Here is a 23724-nt window from a genome sequence, read left to right as displayed (position 1 = left end):
TGTATGGGCAAGCCACTAGGGCAGAAAACAGCTGCAGAGCTCTCTCTCTCTGTCTCTCTGTCTCTCACACACACACACATATATGCATGCATGTGTGCACACCAAACACTGTTCTTCTCATTCATCACATTTCCAAACCCACATTTCCCGGTCAATAATAAACACAAAAAGTAGTACTTTGACTCCCTTTGAATCCAATAGAGTACTGCATCGATCAGGTGGAACTTCAAAAATAAGATAGGGCTAACAACATTTTTTTTTTTTTTGAGACAGAGTCTTGCTCTGTCACCCAGGCTAGAGTGCAGTGGCGCAATCGGGGCTCACTGCAACCTCTGTCTCTGGGGTTCAAGGGATTCTCCTGATTCAGCCTCCCGGGTAGCTGGGATTACAGGCACACACCACCACGGCTGGCTAATTTTTGTATTTTTCATAGAGATGGGGTTTTGCCATGTTGGCCAGGCTGGTCTCGAACTCCTGACCTCAGGTGATCTGCCTGCCTCAGCCTCCCAAAGTGCTGGGATTACAGGAGTGAGCCACTGCACCTGGCCTAATAACTTTTTTTTTTTAAGTATACTAATGGCATTTAAAATAGGCATTTCGGGCCTGGCACAGTGGCTCACACCTGTAATCCCAACATTTTGGGAGGCGGAGGCAGGCGGGTCACCTGAGGTCGGGAGTTCCAGACCAGCCTGGCCAACTTGGTGAAACCCCGTCTCTACTAAAAATACAAAAATTAGCCGGGCATGGTGGCGTGTGCCCATAATCCAGGCTACTTGGGAGGCTGAGGCAGGAGAATCACTTGAACCTGGGAGTCAGAGGTTTCAGTGAGCCAAGTTTGCATCACTGTACTCCAGCCTGAGCAACAGAGCAAGACTCTGTCTCAAAAAAAAAAAAAAAAAAGTGAAAATAAACCAAATCATAGAATAATATAAATGGTATGATCTCATTTATGAAGGATATATATACATACACAAACATGCACTTTTACAGCATTTGCAATTTCTTTTTTTTTTTTTTTTTTTTTTTTTTTTTTGAGACAGTCTTGCTGTGTCACCCAGGACGGAGTACAATGGCGCGATCTCAGCAAACTGCAACCTCCGCCTCCAGGGGTTCAAGCCATTCTCCTGCCTCAGCATCCCAAGTAGCTGGGACTACAGGCACCTGCCACCACACCCGGCTAATTTTTGTATTTTTAGTAGCGATGGGGTTTCACTATGTTGGCCAGGCTGCTCTTGAACTCCTGACCTCGTGATCTGCCTGTCTCGCCTCCCAAAGTGCTGGGATTACAGGCATGAGCCACAGCACCCAGCCAGCATTTGCAGTTTCTATAAGCATATATAATAAACTACTAATAATGGTTATCTGCAGAGTTAGAAAAGGACACTAAGCAGGGGAAAAGGATTTAACTTTACTATGATCCCATTTATTCAGGAAGAAAAACATACATTATAAACATATTTATGCATGTGCTTACACAGCAATAAAAATTTCTAGACACTTATGTGAGAAAGTATTAAGAGTTATCTCTACAGACTGAGGAGGGGGAAGGTAGGGGAAGGAAAGGGGACTTAAGCCTCATACACTCTGCAGTACTTGAATTGTTTATCATGAATATGCATTGCTTTTATAATTTTTAAAATGACATCTCTGTTTTAATTAAAATAACCAAATACTCAAATATAACTGACAGTACATATCAGGAACCTTTTAAAATGGTCACATCCTCTGACCTCTTTAGAAGTGAAATAACTATTGGGAAGGAATACAGCAGTGGAGTTAAAAGCTCTTGGGGCCTGGTGCAGTGGCTGTGAGAGGCTGGAGTGCAGTGAGCTGTGATCACACCACTGCACTCCAGCCTGGGCAACAGAGCAAGACCCTGTCTCAAAAAAAAAGAAAAAAAGAAAGAAAAAAGGGGAGATTCAAGAAATCAAACAAATTATTCTGACGTGTCATTTATCTGTTTATACCCACCCCAACTCTTTTATCTCAAAAGGACTCAAGGCTACTAATAAAAAAATTAATACAACAGCATAAAACAAAATAAAAATAAGTGGAGAAGAAAAGACAGCCATTTATATTATACACTGCTGTGAACTATGAAAACTTTAGGTAGAGTCTATTTTAACAATAAAACTCTACTTGGTCAATTTGCCTAAGGCAGATCTTAAAAGTGGCTATTAGAGTGATAACCAGAGAATTAAGCATTTTTAATTTAAAGGATGTTTAAAACAAAAAAGTACAAAATCAATTTTTTCAAAGATTTGGGTAAACTGCAACAACTGCACAATTCTCTGGGGAGAACCCAAATCACAAGCTTAAACAAATGACTCCTTCCCATAGACAAAAGAAGTCAGTCCCACAGCTCAGTACAGCACAGCCCCTACACCTCAGAGAATAGAATATATCAGATCTCAGTGAAATTTTGAGGATGCCAGTTACCAGGAATCATCAGAATTCCAGCTGACCAGGTTCTTTTTTTTTTTTTGAGATGGAGTTTTGCTCTTCTTGCCCAGGCTGGAGTGCGGTGGCACGATCTCAACTGACCGCAAACTCCGCCTCTCAAGTTCAAGCAATTCTCCTGCGTCAGCCTCCTGAGTAGCTGGGATTACAGCCATGCACCACCACGCGTGGCTAATTTCGTATTTTTAGTAGAGACGTGGTTGCTCCATGTTGGTCAGGCTGGTCTTGAACTCCCAACCTCAGGTGATCCACCTGCCTCCTGAAGTACTGGGATTAAAGGCGTGAGCCACCACGCCTGGGCTTTTTTTTTTTTTTTTTTTTTTTTTTTTGAGACGGAGTCTAGGTCTGTTGCCTGGGCTAGAGTACAGTAGAGTACAGTGGCGCAATCTCGGCCCACTGCAACCTCCGCCTCCCAGGTTCAAGCGATTCTCCTGCCTCAGCCTCCCCAGTAGCTGGGATTACAAGCGTCTGCCACCACGCCTGGCTAATTTTCATATTTTCAGTAGAGACAGGTTTCACCATGTTGGCCAGGCTGGCCTCGAACTCCTAGCCTCACGTGACCTGCCCACCTCTGCCTCTCAAAGTGCTGGGAATGATCACGGGCATGAGCCACCTCACCCGACAGACCAGGTTCATTTTAATCACAGAAAGCTTGGTGAATCTTACCACCTTGGAAGAATACAGTGTAACTATTTTTCTCAAAGCCAGTAATAAATTGGCCTGAGGTAGGACATCCAAGACTTCTGAGGGGAAAAATACCTGAGCACTAATTACAGTTTACAGCGCTCAGTGTCCCTGATGGTCTTACTTAAACATTAATCTGGGTTAGCTTCCAGAAGAGCAAAGGAGCTGCTATAATCCAGCCTCTGGCCTATTTGCGTTATAATGCACCGTGATCAGATTTATAGCCCTTTGCCTGATTCAGTGTCTTTTCAGAATGTTTGCATTACGTAAGCGTCATCTTCCACTTTGACTGCCTTTGAGCCACTACAAGGACATTATTAGCCAATACAACTAAGTGCGCTTGAACTTCAAATCCTAACTGGAAATGTACGTATTTCACGAATTATTCAAATGTAATCATTTTCCATAGTTTTTCCTTAATATTATTCACAATTAACATTCACTGAACATTTTTACTATATAACAAGTACTTTGTCTCTTAAGTATGCTTTCATTTAATCTCCACCTCTCTCTTTAAGAGGCCAAATCTCCCTCTTTTTTTTTTTTTTTTTTGAGACAGCGTCTCGCTCTGTCTCCCAGGCTGGAGTGCAGTGGGGCGATCTTGGCTCACTGCAACCTCTGCCTCCCGGGTTCAAGCAATTCTCCTGCCTCAGCCTCCCAAGTAGCTAGGATTACAGGAGTGCGCCACCATGCCCGGCTAATTTTTTTGTATTTTTGGTAGAAAGGGGGTTTCACCATGTTGGCCAGGCTGGTCTCAAACTCCTGACCTCAAGTGATCCACCCGCCTCAGCCTCCCAAAGTGCTGGAATTACAGGCATGAGCCACCAGGCCTGGCTGTAAATCTCCCTCTTAAAGAAAGAAAAAACAGGACCCAGTCTCAGAACCTTCCATGCGTAATAGTCTCTAGCTAAGGAATAATATGCGATTTTATTGGTTGAGAGGCAGTACAGCCTTTGTGGTTATGAGAAGGAGCTCTAGCGTAAACTGGCCAGGCGTTAGGCCTGCTGTCACTCAGTAACTGTGTATAACCAATTACTTCATCTCTTGGTGCCTCCGTTTCCTCATCTGTAAATGAGGATATTAACAGTACTTAACTCATGGAGTTGGTGTAAGGATTAAGTGAACTAATCCATACAGAGTACTCTGAACTTTGGTATATAATAAATAGTAGTGTTATTGTGTATCTATTTTTGTGTTTTGTTTTGGTAATTTTCTACCTCTGGGGGGGAGTCCCATTCAGGTGCCTCTCTCTCTCGCAAGAGAGAGAGAGCTGTTCTTTCTCTTTCTTTTGCCTATTAAACCCCTGCTCCTAAACGCCCCCCAAACAAAAAAAAATTTCTACCTGTGATACTAGTTTTCCACTTATAGTGCTAACAAAAAGTTTCCTCTATGAATAAATCAATTTAGATAAGAAAAAAACAGTGAGTCAATATTAAGAAAAGCATAAAGGCTGTCCAGATTAAGTGAGACTCCAAATGACACCAACTCGCCAGGGCTGAGCCACACCAGCCAGAAATGAGTGCCTGGTTTTTCTCCTAGCTGAGGACCGAGCACTTTTTTTTTTACTATCACTTGTGACTTCCCCATATTTGCACTCCTGGCAAAATGAAAGCATCTGACAGATGCAGACTCCATTCATGTGCTTCCGCTTCTTATAACCTCTTTGCACCCAGATTTCCAATCACCAGCACCACAAAAGCTGGCGAACTGAGCGTTCTCACCACCCACTGGCACCCCAATGAGAAGCCCTTGGGGCACAAGCCAACTGACCTTCAGGGCTTTGAAGATGACTCCCGGGTGCCGGGGAGAACGGGTGGTGTTATTCTCTAGTAGCTGCTCCAAAGCACGGCGAAGCCCAGAAAAGTCCGTGGGAGGGTTGTAAGTCCTCGTTCCCTTGTAGTGAATGGAACTAAAGGCTTCAGGGAAGCGGCCCAGCTTCCGGAACCGGTCCTGGATGAGCTTCTCTGGCACCTCTGAGGGGTGATCTATACGAGCAGAAACACAGGCACATGCGTAGTGAGTGACATTAAAAAAAAAGGAGGCCAGGCACAGTGGCCCACGTCTGTAACCCCAGCACTTTGGGAGGCCAAGGTGGGCGGATCACCCGAGGTCAGGAGTTCAGCCTGGCCAACATGGTGAAACCCTGTCTCTACTAATAATACAAAAAAATTAGCTGGGCGTGGTGGCACATGCCTGTAATCCCTACTAGTCCAGAGGCTGAGGCAGGAGAATTGCTTGAACCCAGGAGAGGAAGCTTGCAGTGAGCCGAAATCGCACCACTGCACTATAGCCTAGGAGACAAGAGTGACTCTGTCTCAAACAACAACAAAAAAAATCTTTCATTATAAAAGTAAGATACGAGGCTGGGCGCGGTGGCTCACACCTGTAATCCTAGCATTTTGGGAGGCCGAGGCGGGTGGATCACGAGGTCAAGAGATGGAGACCATCCTGGCCAACATGGTGAAACCGCATCTCTACTAAAAATACAAAAGTTAGCCGAGCGTGGTGGCAGGCGCCTGTAATCCCAGCTATTCAGGAGGCTGAGGCAGGAGAATCACTTGAACCTGGGAGGTGGAGGTTGCAGTGAGCCGAGATCGCGCCACTGCACTCCAGCCTGGCGACAGAGCGAGACTCCATCTCAAAAAAAAAAAAAAAAAAAAAAGTAAGATACTCTGACTCAATGTACGTGAAGTATATAAGCAGTCAGAACTGATCTATGCTGTGAGAACTCAGGTTGCCCTTTCCTGGTAAAGGACATGAGGAGGGCTTCTATGAGGAGGGCTGGTGTCCTATGGTCTAGCGCTGAGTACACAGGAGCATTCAGGCAGTGAAAACTCATCACATGATACCCTGATATGATATGCACTGTTCTGTATGCACATTATACTTCAAGGAGGAGTCTTTTTTCCCAAAAACCCATTCATTGTCGGAAAAATCTAGATATGCCAAAGCATAAAAGGAAAGAAATTATGTCCTCTGCTCTCACCTACTTCCCAAAAGTAACCACAGCTCAATGTTGGCCCTTTCAGACATTTTTCCTACAGACTTAGCAACGTATATATATGCAACTTGCTCTTTTCTCACTTAATAACATACCGTAAGTACCTGTCCTTGTCACAATACACTCAAAAGCAGCAATAGAGTCTTCGATCCTGTGGATATACTTAACCAATCACCTTCCTGAAGAACTTTTACAATTCTCTGTACTTTGAAAATTCTGGTCTTTTGTGAGGAAGCTCTGGGCAAACTACCAATGTATAAGGGTATTTGCTTGCCCACACTCTCATCATTTGTCCAGAAACTTGTGCAGCCATAGCACAGATGGATTCAATAAATGTATCGGTGATAAAGGTTGAAAGGACTTTTTAATTTCCTTTTTATTTATTTATTTACTTATTTACTTACTTACTTTTTGAGACGAAGTCTCACTCTGTTGCCCAGTCTGGATGGAGAGCAGTGGTGCAATCTCGGCTCACTGCAACCTCCACCTCCAGGGTTCAAGTGATTCTCCTGCCTCAGCCTCCTGAGTAGCTGGGATTACAGGTGCCCACCACCATATACTTGGCTAATTTTTGTATTTTTAGTAGAGACAGGGTTTCACCATGTTGGCCAGGCTGGTCTCGAACTCCAAACCTCAGGTGATCCACCCACCTTGGCCTCCCAAAGAGCTGGGACCACAGGTATGTACCACTGCATCTGGCTAACTTTTTAATGTTTTTGTAGAGTCAGAGTCTTGCTATTTTGCCCAGGCTGGTCTCAAACTCCTGGGCTCAAGTGATCCTCCCGCCTCAATGTCCCAAAGTGCTGGGATTATAGGCATGAGTCATTGTGCTCAGCCTAAAATACAATAACTTTTAAGGGGCTGGTTACTTCAAAATCCTGAACTGGCAATTAAACCTTCCCCTCACCAACACTGTAAAGATCCAAAGTGGCATAAAAGTATTGATCACAGGAGGCAGCTGAAGTCAGCATTTCTCACCTCCTCTCCTTATCTTCGAGGTACTTGCTAATTAATCTGCTCCTTCACTGGGGAACATTTACATGCATTATCTTCTATAGGGCATGTGTCACTGGTACCACCAGAATCAACTGGTGCCAGGTCCTTCAGATTCAACCTCCTTTATGGCCTACTCTGTGCACTTCCCTCCTACTGCCACTGCCCTGGCTGAATCCCAACCACTTCTCACTTGAGTGACTTGATATCCTGCTGACTGGTCCCCCTGCCTCAGTCATCCTGTAATAGGCTGCCAGGGAATCTTTTGAAAATATAGATCTGGCCATCTAACTCTCTGCTTAAGATCCTTCATGGACTCCTGCCATACTTGAGAACTGAGTCAAGGCCACCGATGATCTGATCCCTGAGTCTCTCCATCATTCCCTCCCACAAAAGCCATGCTTCAAACATGGCAGTGGGGGTGGCAGGGAAGGGGCTGCATTCAGTGGGCAGGGGGAGAATGAAGAGGGGTAACTAGAGGAGGTCAGAGACAAAGGCAGGAGTTAAAGTGATGACACTACATTTAGGAGTTTGGATTTTATTTTGACGTAGTCAAAAGCCACTGACAAGGTTGCAAGCAGAAGTATTACATGATCTGAAGTGTAAATTAAGCTTTTGAAAAGATCACTCTGGATGCTACATGGAGGATGCATTGAAGGGAGTTAGAATGGAATTTTGGAAGCTATTGCAGAACTACTTCCCTTGTCTCTTTTTTCTTTCCTTCTTTTTTTGAGACAGGGTCTCACTATTGCCCAGGCTGGAGGGCAATAACACAATCACAGCTCACTGCAGCCTCAACCTCTCAGGCTCAAGGGATCCTCCTGCCTTGGCCTCCCAAAGTGCTGAGATTACAGGTGTGAGCCACCACACCCAGCCCTACCTGCAGTTCTCTGAACACAATTTGTTCCTTGAAGCTACTAGGAGTTTGTTCTTCCTAGAGCATCTTTTTCCCCTCCTCCATCTAGCCAAGTCTCTCAGAGCTCAAATGTCACCTCTTCTTTCCTAGATTCCATAAGGTGTAGCGTCCTTGCTCTGGACTCCCACAGCTCCGTACCTGTAGGTACGGAGGTATGCACAGAACACCGTGCGGTTGCCCCAACTAGACTGTGAGCTCTCCAAAGACAGGAAGTGTTTTTTCTGCTCTGTGCCTCAGTGCTCAGCACATGACACATGCACTCAATAAACTTTGATGACTGAATGAACAAGTGAAGATTCCAATTGTTTCAGGAGCCAAATTTACTGCTCCCCTCCTATCTAATCTGTTATTGCACCTTTCCCTCATCCTCCTACCACTCAGGTGACAATCTTGCTTCCTGTTTCTCTAAGAAAACAAGAACTTACATACACACGTCCCATGTCCACATCGATCTTCTTGTCTGCGACCGTGTCCATATTGTCTACTTTCTTTCCCATTGTTATGGATGAACTGTCCGTGGTCCTAAGGCTGACCCTTCCACTCATGCATCACTCCAACTGTTCCTGCTCTCTTACATCTACATTCTTCCCTCTCTAATGAATCATTCTCATCAGCACATAAATATCTGCAATACCTCACATCTTAAATTTTAAAAAAGAAAAATCCCTTGAAATCCCACATGAGCCTCCAGCTACAATCTCATTGTTCTTCTTTGCTTTATAGAACTCTGTCAAAGAGTTGAATAAAGTAATTCTTCTCCTAATCTTATTTTTTTTTTTTTAGAGACACAGCCTCACTATGTTGCCCAGGCTGATCTCTAACTCTTGGGCTCAAAGGATTCTCCCACATGAGCCTCCCAGGTAGCTAGTATTACAGGCACTTGCCACTGTACTTGGCTTTCTCCTATTTTCTCTTGATCGCACTCTGATCAAGCTTTTACCCCCCACCATCTCAGTGAACAGGTCTTATCCAGATCACCAAGGACTTATATATTGCCAAAGCCAATTGGCAATTCTCAATCCTTATGCTAGTTAACCTATAAGCAGATTGACATGTTTGATCACTCCATCCTCCTTGAGACACTTTCTATGTCTTCTTTGGACAGAAATCTTTCTGGGCAATCCACTACCGATAAGTTGCTATTGCAGCCCAAATAGCTGCCTCCTTGTACCGATAAAGGTTGAGCTGTGACACTGTACCCCATCTACTCACCAGAGCCCAGTAGCTGGGTGTGCACAGTCTCATGGAAGATGATAACTGCAGGGCCCAGGGTGGATAAAGGGACATCCAGGCCACAGCGAGCAGTGGTGGCCTTGAGCTCCTTGGTGAAGTGCTTCAGATAAGCTTCTGAGGCATCCCCAAGGAATTTGAAGAGGTCGTTATGCAGCCGGTCTGCATGAGTTCGATAGATGACGAGGTCTGAGATGGCCAGGACCTTAAGCAGCAGCCGTGTTCTCTGGCTTAGATTCACGGTTGCCCCCAGGAGCCCTTCCGTATCGATCACTGCTACTTTGTGAACTGGGTCATAGGCTGCCCACACTCCTACAGTGCAGGACTCCTGGGTGGGGGAGGTTTTGAAGACTTCACGACCATAAAAGAAAGTGTGGTTGAGAGTATGAGACTTTCCATCGCCAGTATTTCCAAAAATGGAAACCACTTTCAGATGCTGATCAGGTTTGCAGTCCAATTTTCTAATGAAGTCTTCTTCATTTGTTACCTGCAAAAAAAAAAAAGACTATGAAATACAGAAACTGTAAAAGCACTAGAAACACCTACAAGAATAAGTGCTTCCCAGGGACAAGGAACTTGATTGAATTGTCAAAGAAAGGAAGTCGCAGGATAATAGCTCCCCACCTCCACCCTTAGCAAACAGCTCAAAGGAATCTCTGAAGCTCTAGTCAGGGAAATAACTTAGCGGCCATGAAAAGAGCTGAAACTATAAAAAGAAAAAGAAAAGAAAAAAAAAACAAAAAAACAAAAAAAAAGAGCTAAAACCGTAAAACTCTTAGAGGAAAACAAAGTAATTAACCTTTGTGACTTTGGATTAGTCTATAGTTCCTTAGATAGGACAACATAAGCACAAGTAACAAAAGAAAAAACAGATAAGGCCAGGTGTGGTGGTTCACGCATGTAACAGTGGCACTTTAGGAGGCTGAGGAAGGAGGATCCCTTGAACCCAGAAGTTTGAGGCTGCAATGAGCTGTGATACTGCTAGTGCACTCCAGCATGGGCAACAGAATGAGACCCTGCCTCAAAAAAAAAAATAAAGAAAGGGGGATGGGGCCGAGTGAGGTGGCTCAGGAGTCCGAGACTGGCCTGGGCAACATGGTGAAATCCTGTCTCTGCTAAAAATTTTAAAAATATTAAAAATTTAAAAATAAATAACCAAATAAAAAGAAAAAATAGATAAATTAGACTTGATCTAGCCAGGAGCAGTGGCTATAGTCCCAACACCTTGTGAGACCAAGGCAGGAGGACTGCTTGAGCCTAGGAGTTCAAGTGCAGTCTGGCAATATAACAAGACCCTGTGTCACTACAAAAAATAAAAAATGAGGCCGGGTGCGGTGGCTCACGCCTGTAATCCCAACACTTTGGGAGGCCAAGGCAGGCAGATCACCTGAGGTCAGGAGTTCGAGACCAGCCTGACCAACATGGACAAACCCCATCCCTACAAAAATACAAAATTAGCTGGGCATGGTGGCACATGCCTGTAATCCCAGCTACTCAGGAGGCTAAGGCAGGAGAATCACTTGAACCCGGGAAGCGGAGGTTGCAGTGAGCAGAGATCGCACCACTGCCCTCCAGCCTGGGCAACAAGAACGAAACTCCATTTCAAATCAATAAATAAATAAATAGCTGAGTGCATGCCTTTAGTCCCAGTTACTCCGGAGGCTGAGGTGGGAAGATGGCTCAAGCCCAGGAGTTGGAGGTTACAGTGAACTGTGATCCAGACTGGGTGACAAAGTGAGACCCTGACTCAAAAAAAAAAAAAAGACAATGAAAAGACAACTTACAGAATGGAAGAAAATATTTGTAGATTCAATATCTGATAAGGAGCCAGGCATGGTGGCATCCATTTGTAATCTCAGACACTCAAGGAGGCTGAGGCAGGAGGATTGTTTGAGCCCAGGAGTTTGCAGCCACCCTGGGAAACACAGTGTCATCCGTCTCATTAAAATTAACAAAGAGGCGGGGCATGGTAGCTCATGTCTGTAATCTCAGCACTTTGGGAGGCCCAGGCGGGCAGATCACTTGAGGCCAGGAGTTCGAGACCAGCCTGGCCAACATGGTGAAACCCCATCTCTACTAAAAACACAAAAATTAGCTGGGTGTGGTGGCACATGCCTGTAATCCTAGCTACTTGGGAGGCTGAGGCAGGAGAATCACTTGAACCCGAGAGGCAGACTGCAGTGAGCCGAGATTGTGCCACTGCACTCCAGTCTGGGTGACAGAACAAGAACCTGTCTCAAAAAAATAAAATTAAAATAAAATAAAATAAAATAAAATATAAAATAAAATAAATCTAATAAGACTAGTATTCCAAACATACAAAGAAATCTTACAACTCAACAATGAAGATAAGCAACCCAATTAAAAAGTAGGCAAACAATTTGAATAGACATTTCTCCTTAAAAGATATGCAAGCAACCAATAAGCATCTGAAAAGATGCTCCAAGTCCTGAGTCATTAGAGAAATGCAAAGCAAAACTACAGTGAGCTATCACTTCATATCCACAAGACAACAAATGGCTGGGAGCAGTGGCTCAGGCCTATAATCCCAGTACTTTGGGAGGTAAAATGAGAGGATAGCTTGAGGCCAGGAGTTTGAGACCAGCCTGGGCAACATGGTAAGACCTCTGTCTCTACAAAAAAAATTAAAAATTAGCTGGGCATGGTGGTATGCACCCGTAATCCTAGCTACTCAGGAGGCTGAAGCAAGAGGATCGTTTGAGCTCAGGAGTTCGAGGCTACAGTGAACCATGATTGCACCGCTGCACTCCAGGATGGGTGGCAGAGAGAAGCCCTGTCTCTAAAAAAAAAAAAAAAAAAAAAAAAAGGCCGGGCGCGGTGGCTCACGCTTGTAATCCCAGCACTTTGGGAGGCCGAGGCGGGCGGATCACGAGGTCAGTTGATCGAGACCACAGTGAAACCCCGTCTCTACTAAAAATACAAAAAATTAGCCGGGCGTGGTGGCAGGCACCTGTAGTCCCAGCTACTCGGAGAGGCTGAGGCAGGAGAATGGCGTGAACCCGGGAGGTGGAGCTTGCAGTGAGCCGAGATCGCGCCACTGCACTCCAGCCTGGGCGACAGAGCGAGACTCCGTCTCAAAAAAAAAAAAAAAAAAAAAAGACAACAAGCATTGGCAAGGATGTACAGAAATCACAATGTTCATGCACTTCTGGTGGGAACGTAAAATCACATAGCCAGTCCGGAAAACAGCTTGTCCACATCTAGCTATATAACCAAGAGAACTGAAAACACATGTCCACACAAATCTTCTAAGTACATCAATATTCACAGCAGCATTATCCATAACAGCCAAAAAAGTGAAAACAGCCCAAACACTCATCAACTGATAAAATGTGGTATATCCATACACTGAGTTACTACACAGCCATAAAAAGGAATGAGCCACTTCCACCCCTTGCTTCAATATGTGTCAGTTATTCTCACCTTTGGGACATTTCTTACATATGTTCTTACTTTGACCTGACTTGGTAGAAATTCCTATCTATGCCTTGAATGTTTTCTGTCATGACTGTGCCACTTCCTCCTTTCACAGTCTTCCTAAATCTTTGCTTCTTAAACTTCAGAGGGGGCTTTGAATGTTATGCAAGACTGCATATTCCTGCTGTTGCAAAATGTTGTTCATTGTATTGAAGTAATATCTACTGACCTAGTATTGGTTGTTTTTTTTCTTTTTTTCACTATACTATTTCCCTATGGACTTGTTAGATTGGTCAGAAAATAGATAAGGCTAGCAAATTTGAAGGGAATCATACATCTGAAAGATTCTATTGGAAATTATATCCTGAATCATTTCAATTAGCTTTTTAGTGGAGAAAAACTATTACGATAGCAGATTTTCCTAAAATCCACAGTAGTCTTTTATTTAAGTTTCACTTACTTAACCTTAGACTGAAAGAATGAGAAAAGCATGTAAAATACAGTCACATTTCTCTTATTCTAAAGACACTGTCTACGGCCATACCCCATTGAACACACCGGATCTCATCTAAAGATGGGAAATGCTTTTCGCAATTATAATTATAGAATTTGTAATATTCTGTATATTTCCAAAGTATTTATTAATAATTCTACCCTCCAAATGTGCTTATAACATGGACAAGTGAGAGTTCTGTACCTACCTCCCATCCCCAATTATCATATGGAGAGGCTAAAGTGCAAATATTTTCCCTAGAGAAATAATACAAATTTTGGCCAGGCGCAGTGGCTCACACCTGTAATCCCAGCACTTTGGGAGGCCGAGATGGGCAGATCATCTGAGGTCAGGAGTTCGAGACCAGCGTGACCAACATGCAGAAACCCCGTCTCTACTAAAAATACAAAATTAGCCAGGTGTGGTGGCACATGCCGGTAATCCCAGCTACTCGGGAGGCTGAGACAGGAGAATCGCTTGAACCCAGGAAGCAGAGGTTGCAGTGAGCTGACATCGCACGATTGCACTCCAGCCTGGGCGACAAAGCGAGATTCCATCTCGGAAAAAAAAAAAAAGAAAGAATACAAATTTCACTGTTACCTAATAACATTTAGGTAGAAATGTTGGGAAAACGTTTTTGTGAAATGAACGTAGCTGGCTATCAAATAATATTTGCTTGACACTACTGGGGTAACAACAACAAAAAAGAATGAAGTGCTGATACATGCTACAACACAGATAACCCTTGAAAACATGGTAAGTGAAAGGAGCCACACACAAAAGACCGAGCCACACACAAAAGTCGTACATGGTGTACGACTCCATTTATATGAAACGTCCAGAGCAGGCAGATTCATAGACAGCAAGTAGATTAGTGGTTGCTAGAGGCTAGAGGGAGGAGGGAGGAGGGAGAGACTGCTAAAGCTGGGTTTCTATTTGGAATGATGAAAATATTCCAGAATTAGATAGTGGTAAAGACTGTACAACTTTATGAACATACTAAAAATACTGAATTATATACTTTAAACTGGTGAATATTATGGTATGTGAATTACATCTCAGTACAGTTTTTGGTTTTGTTTTTGTTTTTTTGAGACGGAGTTTTTGCTCTGTTGCCCAGGCTGGAGTGCAGTAGCGTGATCTTGGCTCACTGCAACCTCCACCTCCTGGGTTTAAGTGATTCTCCCGCCTCAAACTCCCAAGTACCTGGGATTACAGGCATGCGCTGTCACGCCCGGCTAATTTTTGTATTTTTAGTAGCTCAGGGTCAAAGCTCCTAATTCAAAGAGCTTATGGCTACTCCAGCCAAAGGAGTGAGGAAGCTTCACATCAAGTATCTTCCAGCCAACAGAGAATAAAACACGTTGCTGATTTTTTCTTTTTTCTTTTTCTTTTTTTCTGAGACAGAGTCTAGCTCTGTCACCCAGGCTGGAATGCAGTGGCGCAATCTCGGCTCACTGCAAGCTCCGCCTCCCAGGTTCACGCCATTCTCCTGCCTCAGCCTCCAGAGTAGATGGGACTACAGGCGCCCGCCACCATGCCCGGCTAATTTTTTGTATTTTTTAGTAGGGACGGGGTTTCACCATGTTAGCCAGGATGGTATCAATCTCCTGACCTCGTGATCCGCCCGCCTCGGCCTCCCAAAGCACTGGGATTACAGGCGTGACCACCGCGCCCGGCCCTTTTTTTCTTTTTTTTTTTTTTTTTTTGAGGCAGAATCTCACTCGTCACCCAGGCTGGAGTCCAGGGGCACAATCTCGGCTCGCTGCAACCTCCGCCTTCTGGATTCAAGCCATTCTCCTGCCTCAGCCTCCAGAGTAGCTGGTATTACAGGCGCATGTCACCACACCCAGCTAATTTTTTTTTGTACTTTTAGTAGAGACGGGATTTCGCAATGTTTCCCAGGCTGGTCTCAAACTCCTGACTTCAGGTGATCCGCCCCTCCGCCTCCCAAAGTGCTGGGATTATAGAGGTGAACACCTTGCTGATTCTCAAGAGTCTGCTGGTTTGATAACAGAGAAATATACAGACCACTCAGTGTGAAAATATGATAAACCTTTGTTTCCTATAATCCCATCGAGATGGTAAACCAAATCTCCGTGCTTTGGGAGGCCAAGACGGGAGGATCACTTGAGCCCTGGAATTCAAGACTACGTTAAGCAACATAGCAAAACCCCAACTCTACAAAATCAAAAAATTAGCTGGGCGTAGTGGTTCACGCCTATAGTCCTAGCTACTCAAGAGGCTGGGACACGAGAATCACTTGAGCCCAAGAGGTGGAGGTTGCAGTGGGCCGAGATCATGCCACTGCACTCCAGTCTGGGCAACAGAGCAAGACTCTAACTGAAAAAAAAAAAAAGTAAACCACTCATTATTCTATTAATGACATCACTATTGTTTCATTATTAAGAGCCTGAATATTGCTGACAATTCTAACAGTTCACTGAATGCCGGCTGCAGTGACAGTGCCCTTCACTACAGCCATGAGGGCAGGGCCGTGTCTACCTTATCTTTACATGCAGAGCACTCAGGACACCGCCTGGCACACAGGAGGGGCTCAGTGTGCAGCTGCTGAGTGAATGAGTGAGTGAATAAACGCCAGCCACCTTGCTAAGTACACAGGTACCTTAAACACTTTTCCCATCATACATTTTCCACAGGGCTAAACACACAGCAGCATTTCATAAACTTGGTGATGGGCTAACTGATCCAGCAGACAACGGACAGAAACAAGAAGTTACACAGAACAGCCCATTTTGGACCCGTGTCACTCAGCCAGCCTGGTTCCAAGCTGCTAAGTCGGCCAGCAAGAGAAACAAAACAAAAGCTCCATAAAGCTCTACTGGCACAGTCAGGTGAGGTCAGGGTGGCTGCTGGAAGAGCCATCCACCTGCTCCACCAGGCCTGGTATGGAAGACCAGGCCTAGGGATTTTCTTCCCATGGAAATCTACTCTGTCGTGACTCTTTACAAACAAAACAGCCACTGCTATCCTGAGTATCTAAGAGCAGGCACCTGAAAGTGGGGACGGGGGAACATTTAGGTACAGAATTAAATGTCTCAGGATTCATATTAAGTGTCCACCAAATGATGTACTATATATATATATATATATATAACTCATATGGGATGGAAAGAAAACACTCCTTGCCTGCATTTGGTGATACCACTTAGCCATTTGGTGTCCGGGGGTGTGTCAAGTGTGGATGTCCATGTGTTGGGCCTATAGATGAGTCCAGTGCAAATAATACTCCTGGGAGGAGGAACTCAAAGCTCCAGGCTGTTTTTTCTACAGACAAGCAGTGAACAATCCCTTAACATGCACCGACTGCATTTTCTTCATGTGAAAGGAGGCTGGCCAGGTGCAGTGGTTCACACCTGTAATCCCAGCACTGTGGGAGGCCAAAGCAGATGGATCACTTGAGCCCAGGGGTTTGAGACCAGCCTTGGCAACCTAGCAAAACTCTATCTCTACTAAAAATACAAAAAATTGGCCGGGCGTTGTGGCACGTGCCTGCAGTCTCAACTACTCAGGAGGCTGAGGTGGGAGAATTGCTTGAGCCTGGGCAGAGTTTGCAGTGAGCCGAGATCACGCCACTGTACTCCAGCCTGGGTGACAGTGAGACCCTGTCTCAAAAAAAAAAGGAGGCTATAACCATCTTTGCAGGTGCTAATTAATCAAATAAATACATGGGAAAATACTGGCACACTGAAACCACACTTCTCTGGCACACTTCTCTGCCTTTCATGTTACTTTGCTTCCTGATATACTACTAAATTCATCCTTAACATATGAGTATTTTTCCCTAGGCTAGAAAGGAGAGAACAGCCTAGCCTAGGTGGCAGCAAGACTGGTTTTCAGTCAGGGAGGCAAAGGTAGAGAAAAATAAGAAGATTCTCTTTGATGAAGGAGGGAAGAGGCCAGGAAGGAACGAGGCTCCAGCTCTACTTGTTCAGCTTGTCTCACTCGGTGACCCCACGGTGCTCCAACCCTGGAGTTAAATAGGTTACCTGGCCCTGAGCTCGGCCAACTGGCCACCCCATCCAAGTCGACAACATGTTTGAAATGGTCACTGGCCCTTACCAACAGCAAATGCAGGAGGGACACCAAAGCCACCCCTCCCCAACTTTTGCCTTCCATCTTCCCCGAGCTTGCTAGGCCTCAGGCGAGTCCAAAACACCCGAATGCCACTACAGGCTTTGAAACCATAGTGTGGCCTTGGGAAAGGTACTTAACTACTCAACGCCTCAGGGAAATGAGATAATAACAGGTGTCCAGCTCCTAGCGACACTCAGCAGACTAAAAGAGATAAAGTATGTAAAAGGCATAGCACAGTGCATGGCACGGAGTAAGCACTCGATATGTGAACCATTATTAAAGACCAGCCCACTGGGAAAACACCCAGGTGCACAGCAGCAGCAGCTGGGCTTGCACCTGTGAATTGCTCATTTGGGGGCTGATTCAGCAATGTGGTAAGATCTAAATGAATTCTACCTAAAATGAAAGATCACACTGCTTGCATCAGATAACTTTCTCCTGCTAATCAAAACACATTTTTTTTTTTTTTTTTTTATGAGATGGAGTCTCACTCTGTCGCCCAGGCTGGAGTGCAGTGGCGCAATCTCAGCTCACTGCAAGCTCCGCCTCTCCAGTTCAGGCCATTCTCCTGCCTCAGCCTTTGGAGTAGCTGGGACTACAGGTGCCCACCACCACGCCCGGAGAATTTTTTGTATTTTTAGTGGAGATGGGGTTTCACCGTGTTAGCCAGGATGGTCTCTATCTCCTGACCTCAAGTGATCCGCCCACCTCGGCCTCCCAAAGTCCTGGGATTATAGGCGTGAGCCACCGTGCCCGGCCAAAACACATTATTATTCATACTGGCTTTATAGCTGGCTCTTGGTAACTATCTAATATTGTATTAATCTTTATAAGGCTGGGCGTGGTGGCTCACACCTGTAATCCCAGCACTTTGGAAGGCCTAGGAAGGCTGATCACTTGAAGCCGGGAGTTCAAGACCAGCCTGGCCAACGTGGTGAAACCCTATCTCTACTAAAAATATAAAAATTAGCTGAGTGTGGTGGCACATGCCTGTAATCCCAGCTACTCGGGAGGCTAAGGCAGGAGAATCACTTGAACCCAGGAGGTGTAGGTTGCAGTGAGCCGAGATTGCACCACTGCACTCCAGCCTGGCCAACAGAGTAAGACTCTGTCTAAAAACCTTTACAAAACCCAGCAGCACCTTTCTCTCTCCCTCCAATTCACCCAAAGCTTTTTACTTTGTATAGACTCCCAAGAAGAGTCTATAAAATGAAATATAACTGTACTCAATGATCCCCCACCCCAGTTCCTTTTGTTTTTTTTTTTTTTTTTTAAAAAAGGGTTAACTCTGTCGCCCAGGCTGGAGTGCAGTGCCGCAATCTCGGCTTACTGCAACCTCTGCTTCCCAGGTTCAAGCGATTCTCCTGCCTCAGCCTCCTGAGTAGCTGGGACTACAGGCACGCGCCACCATACACAGCTAATTTTTTGTATTTTTAGTAGAGACAGTGTTTCACCATGTTGTCCAGCTGGTCTCAAACTCCCTGACCTCAGGTGATCTGCCTGCCTTGGCCTCTCAAAGTGCTGGGATTACAGGGATGAGCCACTGCGCCCGGCCCCAGTTTAGAATTCAGAATAGATCATGGTAGTGAAAAGTGTCCAGCAGTCAACCTGCGACCCAAGCAGGCCAAGGGAATGATGATGATCTCCCTCAAGAGACTCCTTCTAAGCCCTCACAGAATCATTCTAGAATGAAAGACCATGCACCGGCTTTGTTCCAAGGAGGCCTGAAAAGGGAAACCAAGAGGTGAGGAAGGAACTAAAGAGCCTTGGAAGGAAGGAAGTTCAACACAGCACAGTCAGAGACTCTAGAAGTTAAACCCCAACAAACCTGGAAAACACTCTTAAGAAAAGTAGTTTGGCACCAAGGTCTTTTCAGTACTGGCCCCTGGGAAAAAAGGATTTAATCTGTACCAACTACAATCATACATTCCTCCAATTTTTTTTTTCTAAAGACAGGTCTTGCTCTGTTGCCCAGGTTGGAATACAATGGTTCACTGCAGCCTCAACCTCTTAGGCTCAATCAGTCTCCTGCCTCAGCCTCCCAGGTAGCTAGGAGGACTACTGGCGTGCACCACCATAGCTGGCTAAACTTTTTTATTTTTTGTAGAGACAGGGGCTCTCTATGTTGCCCAGGCTGGTCTTGAACTCCTGGCCTCGGGCAATACTCCTTCCTTGGCCTCCCAAAGCACTTGGGATTATAGGTGAGCCACTGAGCCCAACCCCATAGCCTAAATTTCAAACAGGATTTTACCTAAACTATGTCAAACAGATCAGTAGCCAGTCTATTTTAAAGTCCAAATGATAAGGAGATTTCCTTCCAATAGCAAGGTTTAAGTTCTATTAAACCTGTTTCCTCAACACAGCAAGTTTAGAAAATTTCTTTTCATTCTATCCTAAAGGGCATGTATACCTCATGTTTATCCATGTACATGTTGCTAGAGTTTCACATAAAAAAAACACAACCATTTCTCAATCGAATGTTTTCTGAAGACACTGAAGTCACGGGGTTGGTCTCACAAACACACTGAGCACATTTGGCAGGGGCAAAGATCACTTTCTTCCACTCTGGTGTCCCCGAAGTGTTCCATTACTTGACAGGTCAGGAATTCCTCTCCATGTCTTGTAACTACCAGTGGTGCTTCTGACACTTTGCTTCACAGAGACTGCCTGCAGCTCCTCTGATATCCTAGCAGAAACAGAAGTGTTTCTTTTTTTTATTTTTTTGTATGTGTGAGACGGAGTTTCACTCTTGTTGCCCAGGCTGGAGTGCAATGGCACGATCTCGGCTCACTGCAACCTCTGCCTCCCGGGTGCAAGTGATTCTCCTGCCTCAGCCTCCCAAGTAGCTGGGATTACAGGCATGCGCCACCACGCCCAGCTAATTTTGTATTTTTAGTAGAGATGGGGGTTTCTCCATGTTGGTCAGGCTGGTCTTGAACTCCTAACCTCAGGTGATCCATACATCTCAGCCTCCCAAAGTGCTGAGATTACAGGCGTAAGCCATCATGCCTGGTCTAATAAAAGTGTTTCTATGCAGAGATGGTCCACAAAGAAATTCTTTTTTTAAAAAAAGTCATTTTTAGCTCCCTGATCAGTTTCTTTGACCACACCCAACACACCCAGTTCAGCAATCCATTTATATCTGAATAAAAAGCTTTCCAAAGCAAAGATGAATTCTGAGGACACACTGGAAATACCGAGTCATCCCCAAGCCCCACCTCATCCTCAAGGGAACTTTCTGAGGAGCTTCTGGATGGGAGATGCAGCCGCCTTTTTAAGTGGCATAGCATATCCATATTTGGCCAGCTGTGAAAACAGATGTAAGCTCTAGTAAAGGCCTGTCAGTAAGCAGAATGGTCTTTCATTCTGGAATGATTCTGAGGTCTAAGAAAGGACTTAACAGTAAAAGCTAAGCTACACAAACCAGGCTAGAAAAGAGAGCTAGGTTTAAATCATACCCTGGGCAACTGACTCAACCCTTCTCTTGCTCAAAGCCTCCATTCCCACCCACCACCTCTGTTAACGTTTCCCACTCTTCCAGCACTAAACACCCCAACTAGAATGTACTCCAGGCTGGCAGAGATACGGTCTGTGTTGTTCACCACCATAACCCTAGCACAGTGCCTGACACAAAATAGGAAATCAAGACACAATTGATCAATAAATGAATGAACACAGCACAAAATGTCTAGACGCTATATCCTCTGGGGGAGGGAATGGTATAGTATCACCATTGAAGTTTCAACCAACCTCACTCTATCATCCACTGACTTTAGGATAACTTTATTCAACCCCTCTGGGGCTCTGTTATTCACCTCTAAAATGAAGATAACAACACAATCTACTTCATAGGATTTCTGCAAAAATTAAATAAGATGATGTACATCAGGCACTTAGCACAGTGGAGGCCCAGAATAACTTGTAGTAAATGCTAGAGGCATGCTGACTGACATCATTGCTGGTTTGCCCCAAGCCAGAGTCATCACCATCAGTTGGAAATTTCATTATCCCAAGTAAAAGCTCTCCTTAGGGAGGCTGGGTACGGAGGCTCACACCTGTAATCTCAGCACTATGGGAGGCTGAGGCGGGCAGATCACAAGGTCAGGAGTTCAAGACCAGCCTGACCAACATGGTGAAACCCCATCTCCACTAAAAATACAAAAATTAGGTGGGCGTGGTGGCACGTGCCTGTAATCCCAGCTACTCAGGAGGCTGAGGCAGGAGAATCACTTGAACCCAGGAAGCAGAGGTTGCAATGAATGGAGATTGCACCACTGCACTCCTACCTGGGCAACAGAGCGAGACTCCATCTCAAAACGAAACAAAACAAAACTCTCCTTAGGGAAGGTTTCCAATAAATGCTTCATTAACGGAATAAGGATAGGCCGAGCATGGTGGCTCATGCCTTTAATCCCAGCACTTCGGGAGGCCAAGACCAGAGCACTGCTTGAGTCCAGGAATTAGAGACCAGCCTGGGCAATATAGTGAGACCTCATCTCTACAAAAATCAATCAGTTAGCTGGGCATGGTGGTACATGCCTGTAGTTCCAGTTACTTGGGAGGCTGATGTGGGAGGATTGCTTGAGTTACGATGGTGCCACTGCACTCCAGCCTAGGCAACAGAGCAATATGTCTCAAAAAAAAAAACAGAGAAATAGGGATAATTGAACAAGGAGGATCCTTATTCAATACTTACCACTCCCTCCCTCAAAAGGATGTATCTTTTGAATTAAAAAAGAAACCTAGGCTGGCACGGTGGGTCACACCTGTAATCCCAGAACTTTTGGAGGCCAGAGGTGGGAGGATCACCTGAGGTCAGGAGTTTGAGACTAGGCTGGCCACCATGGTGAAACCCTATCTCTACTAAAAATACAAAAAGTTGGCCAGGCGCAGTGGCTCACACCTGTAATTCCAGCACTTTGGGAGGCCGAGGCAGGTGGATCACCTGAGGTCGGGAGTTCGAGACCAGCCTGACCAACGTGGAGAAACCCCTTCTCTACTAAAAATACAAAATTAGCTGGCTGTGGTGGCGCATGCTTATAATCCCAGCTACTCGGGAGGCTGAGGCAGGCACATTACTTGAACCAGGAGGCAAAGGATGCAGTGAGCCGAGATCGCACCATTGCACTCCAGCCTGGGCAACAAGAGTGAAACTCCATCTCAAAAAAAAAAAAAAAAAAAGCAAAAAATTAGCCGGGCATGGTGGCACGTCCTTGTGATCCCAGCTACTCAGGAGGTTGAGGCAGGAGAATCGCTTGAACCGGGGAGGTGGAGGTTGCAGTGAGCTGAGATAGTGCCACTGCACTCCAGCCTGGGCAACAGAGGGAGATTTTGTCTAAAAAAAAAAAGAACTGTGGGATCCTCAAAAAGCCTCTACTCAGAGATAAACAGAAAAGAGAGCTTCATTCCAGGGAATGAAGGCCTCTGCCATTCCTCCCTAGTGTCATTTAATCTGAGTTTTCACTTTAAATCATTTTTTCAGAGATATTACCGAAACTCACAAAGCATGCAATTGACAATTCAATAAATTTTTTTTTTTTTTTTTTTTTTGAGACGGAGTCTCACTCTGTCGCCCAGGCTGGAGTGCAGTGGCACAATCTCGGCTCACTCCAAGCTCCGCCTCCCGGGTTCACGCCATTCTGCTGCCTCAGCCTCCCGAGTAGCTGGGACTACAGGCGCCCGCCAACACGCCCGGCTAATTTTTTGTATTTTTGGTAGAGACGGGGTTTCACTGTGTTAGCCAGGATGGTCTCGATCTCCTGACCTCGTGATCCGCCCGCCTCGGCCTCCCAAAGTGCTGCGATTACAGGCGTGAGCCACTGCGCCCGGCCGACAATTCAATAAATATTTATGACTGCTGTAGAACGATACACATAAACTGTATTGAGCGCTTTGAAAGAAAAAATTATGAGAGATGACAGTTTAGCTGTGTAGATAACATATTCATGAGACAGAAGGGATTGAGCTGGAAAGTAGAGGAATTTCTAGGATACTCTTTGAATTCTGGATTGCTCAGGATCATGCTGCCCCTTCACTTGAACCTGAGGGTCTGTGACTTCACGCCAGAACCAGGCTGTGGCAGTTCTTTTCAAGTATTCTAACATCTAGAGTCAAATTTCCTGGGAAAGACAGCAATAACCTAGTCTCAAGTAGAAGGAAATCAGGAAGGGACCGAAAATTCTAGAAGCTACCTGGAAGTCCAATTATCCTCCAGTGAAGTCAAGCCAGAGATCAGCTACTTATGTATGGCTGGAAAACATCTCTGCCCCAAGAACTGCAGCTATGACCAAGCTGACCATATAAACCAGTCAACAGAGGCTCTTCAAATGCTAGCCAAAAGCCATTGAAAAGAGTGGCAAAATGGGCCAGGTGCAGTGCCTCATACCTGTAATCCCAGCACTTTGGGAAGCC

At 45.2% G+C, this 23724-nt stretch overlaps 1 protein-coding gene across 2 annotated transcripts in view; it reads right to left on the bottom strand.

Moving 5' to 3' along the window:
* ZFYVE1 (zinc finger FYVE-type containing 1) overlaps nt 1-23724 on the bottom strand; it is a 56913-nt gene that overhangs the window by 19517 nt on the left and 13672 nt on the right. For both annotated transcript variants that reach the window (XM_058429743.1, XM_032179703.2), the window contains exons 3-4: nt 9267-9771; nt 4915-5129 (exon numbers count right to left, since the gene is read on the bottom strand). In XM_058429743.1, the coding sequence (XP_058285726.1) occupies nt 4915-5129; nt 9267-9771 (720 nt within the window). The remainder of the gene's footprint in view (nt 1-4914; nt 5130-9266; nt 9772-23724) is intronic.

The sequence above is a fragment of the Hylobates moloch genome, unplaced genomic scaffold (genome assembly GCF_009828535.3).
Source record: "Hylobates moloch isolate HMO894 unplaced genomic scaffold, HMol_V3 SCAFFOLD_16, whole genome shotgun sequence".
NCBI lineage: Eukaryota > Metazoa > Chordata > Mammalia > Primates > Hylobatidae > Hylobates > Hylobates moloch.
Note: the sequence above shows the minus strand (reverse complement) of the source record. Positions and strands in the feature narration are given on the sequence as shown.